This window comes from Rhopalosiphum maidis, chromosome 2 (assembly GCF_003676215.2).
Source record: "Rhopalosiphum maidis isolate BTI-1 chromosome 2, ASM367621v3, whole genome shotgun sequence".
NCBI lineage: Eukaryota > Metazoa > Arthropoda > Insecta > Hemiptera > Aphididae > Rhopalosiphum > Rhopalosiphum maidis.
In genome coordinates this window covers 23,960,278-23,965,270 of record NC_040878.1, presented here as the reverse complement: position 1 = coordinate 23,965,270, position 4,993 = coordinate 23,960,278, and the positions used below count along the sequence as shown (strand labels likewise).

Below are 4,993 nucleotides of genomic sequence, written 5' to 3'. Positions count from 1 at the left end.
ACTATGCCTATCTTACACTTACATGTACATTTTTTACGGCGCAACATAATCATAATATACATCACGCCGTATGTATCAATAATATAATATATATACATAAGCTATTACAATAATGTACAAGAGGAACAACATTGGGCATGACGCGAGTCTCCGTAACGAATGAGATCTCACGGCCGGTTTTTTCCGTTTCGTTTCTGTTTTCGAAAAGTAGGGAAAACGTAATATTTTTCTCAAAAAAAAAAAACCGAGCCTAACCGGTCAGAGGTTTTACCGAAAATCATTATTACTGCGCAGATGATATAAGTTGTAGATTTTGACTGCAACTACGCTGGAGTGTTTTCGGGATGGAAAAAATCGTCCGTTTCGGGTCATCGCGGTTGCATCACACGCCGAGCACGCAATTAAAAATAACAGTATACAACTACTGAACTATGACTACAACAACATGAACAACAACAATAAAAAAAAATCGTAGAAAAGTAACGCGAAAAGGAACGAAACGCGCCGTAGGTATACACGATAATAAATAAAACGAAACGAAGCAAAACGGTACAATACGATTACGGGTTAGGTACAGGTGTCGAGAGAATAAAATGACGACGACCTTTGACTACCACTCGAACCGATTTCTACGCTCAGACGTCGGTGCCCGGCGTGGTGGGCGAAGTCCTGTTGGCGAACCTCTGCAGGGACGGCGTGGTGGGCAACACCGGTACGCCCCTTTGCCACACTCGCAGCGTCTTGACCGACGGTTGCTGGGACACGTCTTGCTGCTGCTGAACGTATTCCTGTTGATGGTGAAGCTGTTGCTGTTGCTGATGATGGTGGTTGTTGCTGTTATAATACTGTTGATGTTGCTGCTGCTGAGGGTGTTGCTGTGGATGTTGGCTGTACTGAGACACGTTGGTCGAAGACTGATTGAGGTGATGATGTCCGGTCGGTATGATCGGCAGACCGTAGTCGGCCGGATAATCGCTGTTGACGCTGCCTCCGCCGACGGCCTGTTGTTGTTGGGCGTAATGACCGCCGCCGTAGTGCAACTGCTGTTGGCTGTTGTACGAGAAAACTTCGTCGGATCCGGTGCCCACGCTGTACGCGTCGCCCGCACTTCCGGTGCCGATGATCGGCGTCCGATCGTCGTACGGACGCACGTTTCCGCTACCGGACACGGTCCTGGCTCCGCTGTAATACGACGGAGGAGGTTTGGCGGTCGAAGACATCGGCGAATCGCACATCTCCAGCCGGGAAGCGTCGTGGTCGTGTATCAGGTCCAATCCGGCCACGTGATACGATCCCGTAGGCGTGCACACGGATCCAAGACCGGGTTCCAGGTCCGGGTCGTAGTTGCGCTCGATCACGGACGATATGTCCAGCGCCGGATTGGTCTTGCCGCCTCCGGCCAACATGCCGTTATTACCGTATCCTCCACCGCCACGTCCCATCGTTGCTCCGCCCCCGTTCATGGCCATCGAACCCGTGTTGGGTTTGCCGCTACCGCGATTTCCCGCCGCTTCTGTGGGCTTGGTGTCGGCCGGATATCCGGACCGCCGGATGCGCATCACGGTCAGCGCGATCAACACCAGTATGAACACGATTAGCGCGGCCATGGCGGCTGCCACGCCGTTGACGTGCGCCGAACCGAACGTGGACATGATGACGGACGGCCGGTCGGTCACGTAGACCGTGAAGTTTGCTTCCGAGTTGCCGGCCCGATTCTCGGCCAGACACGAATACTGACCCGCGTCTTCGCGCCGCACGTCCGTCAGCGTCATCTCGCTCCGGCGGCTGCCGTCCTCCTCGTCCACGCCGTCAATGAAGAACATACGCGGGTTGGCGGACGCGGCGCCCGGATATCCGATGGCCGGCGTACCGGCACCCTGCAACCTGCGGCCGTTCAGGTACCACGCGATGTGCGCCATCGAACCGGGTTCGACACGGCACCGGACCGTCGCGTTGTTGCCCTCGGTCACCTCCACGTATCGGGACTCGGCGCGCACGTCCGGTCGGCAGTCGAAGTCCTCGACGTCCAGTTCGGTGAGCGGTTTGCCGGACAGCCGGTCGGGGCCACCCGAGCACAGCGGCGGTTGGCTGTACGGCACGTTGTTACTGGACAGCCACAGTTTCATGGGTCGCAGGTGACAGTCGCACACCCACGGGTTGTCGTGCAGCTCGACGGACCGGAGTTTGGTGAGCGACTCGAGCACGGTCGCCGACAGTTCGGTCAGCCGGTTGTCGTTGATGCGGAGCGTCTCCAGCCTGACTACGCCGTTGAACGCGTGGCCCGCCACGGACTGGAGCCCGCAGTGGGACGCGTCCACCTTGACGACGGCCGGACAGTCGGAGAAGGCGCGCGCCTCGATCTTCTGTATGGGGTTACCGGCCACGGACAGATCGCGGAGGTACGGCACGTCCCTGAACACGTGCGACGGCACGGACGTGAGCATGTTGTTGGACAGGTCCAGCTCGATCAAGTTGGTCAGACCGCGGAACGCCGACTCGTCGATCTGCCCGATGCGGCAGTTGCGCAGATACGCCTTTTGCAGGTTGGCCAAACCCGCCTTGTAGAACGTCTCGTTGGGCAATATCTGCAGGTTGTTGCCGGACAGGTCCAGCACTTGGGTTTCCGGGTCTACACCCATCGGCACGGTTATCAGCGCCCGATCCGCGCACTCGACCGTCCGTCGGCCACCTTTCCACTTGCAAGAGCACACGGCCGGACAGCCCTCGAACGATCGGACCGAGGACGGCACGACGAGCGCCAGCAACGCCGCCGCGGCCAAGAACCGCGAACCGCGATTGCTGTTAAACCACCACATTTTCGCGATCGCGATCAATAGAAAAATGTAACTTAAACACGATTTGCAATATTTATTTCGCCGACGACGCACACGCACACGCGTCACGATGACACTGGACTACACGGACTCCGAGTGCCTGTGTATTATCACTGCGACGACGACGACATGTCGATTTCGTGGTGCTCGGAAAATCCTAGACGTCGAATCCCGAGTGAAATTCTATTAAAATCACACTCGCGCACCGCTGTCGGCAGATCGAAATTTGGTAAGACCGTATGGATCACGCACTTGTACGACGCGAACAAGACATCACGACGATCGGCACTTTCGCGTACACGGAACGCTATATACGTACGTATCGACACTCGTGACCGTTTATGAGCGCGCAACACACACGGTGACGACGACTAAACGAACCGGTACCAACAACTGACTGAACGGGCGGCGCGGCGCTGGCCGGCGCTCGAGTCGCCGTCGAACGTTTCCCCCACTCTCGAACGACGACCGCAACAGGAACTCACCGGTTGTGTGCCCTACCTGACGACCGCATTCCCGTCGGTCCGTGACGTCGTCGTATATTATACACGCGCACACACACGCACAACAGCACGACACGCCATCTCTCCTCCGCGCCGTTCTTGTGTGCGTGTGCGCGTGTGTAGTCTTCCGAGTCGCACGCACACACACACACACACGCACGCATCGGCGGCGGCGGGGAACAGGTAAACGTTTATATATGTATAGGTACGCGCGACTGACAACAATGGACGATGACGACGACGACGATGACGATGACGATGACGATGACGATGACGATGATGATGATGATGATGATGGCGATGGTACGCTGCCGCCTACTCGGCCGGCGTGCGTGCGTGTGTAGCGCGTACATACACGAAAAAGAAAACGTACCCATCAAATCGGTATAACATTATTGTTCATCTGCCGTTCACCGTGCAATACAATAACGCAGTGTTCGGCGGGGCTGCAGTGCATTCTGCCTACCGTTTTTATCGCTATTTATTATAATATAATCGCAAATCGTTTAAAATATCGTATTCGTTTTTGACATAATATTTTTCCAGGTGTATTATTTATACGGGCGATGGGGGAGAGCGCCTCATTTTGGGGACGTTTTGTACGCGGTTTTTTGGACATTCGCCACCGTCGTGCGACAACAATATAACGCACACCGACGCTAAACGCCTGCAAATCATCGTTTTCGCATACGTTCTGCGTAAATGTTATAAATTATGTTCTATTCCGCCGACGACATTCGTTCGTATACACGTGTGTGCGTGCGTGTGTACGATCGCCGATAGATGGCCGTGTATGATAGGACGCACACGCCAGAGAACACGACGTACGTTTTTAACGGTTTTTTTTTTTTATTCTTTTTAACCGTCGCCACTGCGCCACCGCCGCCGATGTACCGACGACTTCCACCCTTCTACCGGTCGACGTCGATGTGTAGACAATGGACAGAATTTACACTATGATATGAGAAATTTCGAACGTCTAAAGGCTAAGCCTTTCTAAAGTCTTTCTCGCGTGGCGGTGTGCTTCCGGTGCAAGACCGGCTGACGTTTGAATTGTTCCAAACATCAAAACAGATAGCATCTATTGTTTTTCTTCTTAAAAACTATAGACAGAAAGTATAATAATATATATCATTTTTTCTTTAACCGTTTATTACGTGCGCACAATGTACTTTCGTTGGTTCTTTACAGGCCGGTTGTTATGTATTGTTCGGTGAAAATCGGTATTTGTTTTGAAAACAGACATCCAATAAAATATCGTACACAATAAATTAACCATTCTGTATTCTGTATCACGGACGCGTGGGTGTATATACGGACGTTATTGCGTTAAATAATATGTCTACGGATAGATATATATTTTATTTAGCAATGTGTGAATGTATCATTAATTGTGTGATGTTATTCTCGATTACATAGTTGAGTGGTCGATCCCTGAGAATAATGCCTTTTTTATAGATGATGTTATACGAATTTAAAAAAGTATGTAATTAATAGTTATCAGTGTTAATTAGTAGTACGTAGTAGATAATAATAATTAATTATCATATTAGTAATAATTTAATATACATAGTAATATTATGACGTGTCAGTGTGTCATCTCTGCATAATATTACGACAGTTCGATTGCCGATACATTATAACACATAGTTCGTA

At 51.8% G+C, this 4,993-nt stretch overlaps 1 protein-coding gene across 1 annotated transcript; it reads right to left on the bottom strand.

The window, feature by feature from the left end:
- Positions 1-203: 203 nt before the first annotated feature.
- On the bottom strand, positions 204-3,249 carry LOC113553324 (leucine-rich repeat-containing protein 24-like). Its single transcript, XM_026956603.1, has one exon. The coding sequence runs from the start codon at positions 2,814-2,816 to the stop codon at positions 636-638; it is 2,181 nt and encodes a 726-aa protein (XP_026812404.1). The 5' UTR covers positions 2,817-3,249; the 3' UTR covers positions 204-635.
- Between the last annotated feature and the right edge of the window lie 1,744 nt (positions 3,250-4,993).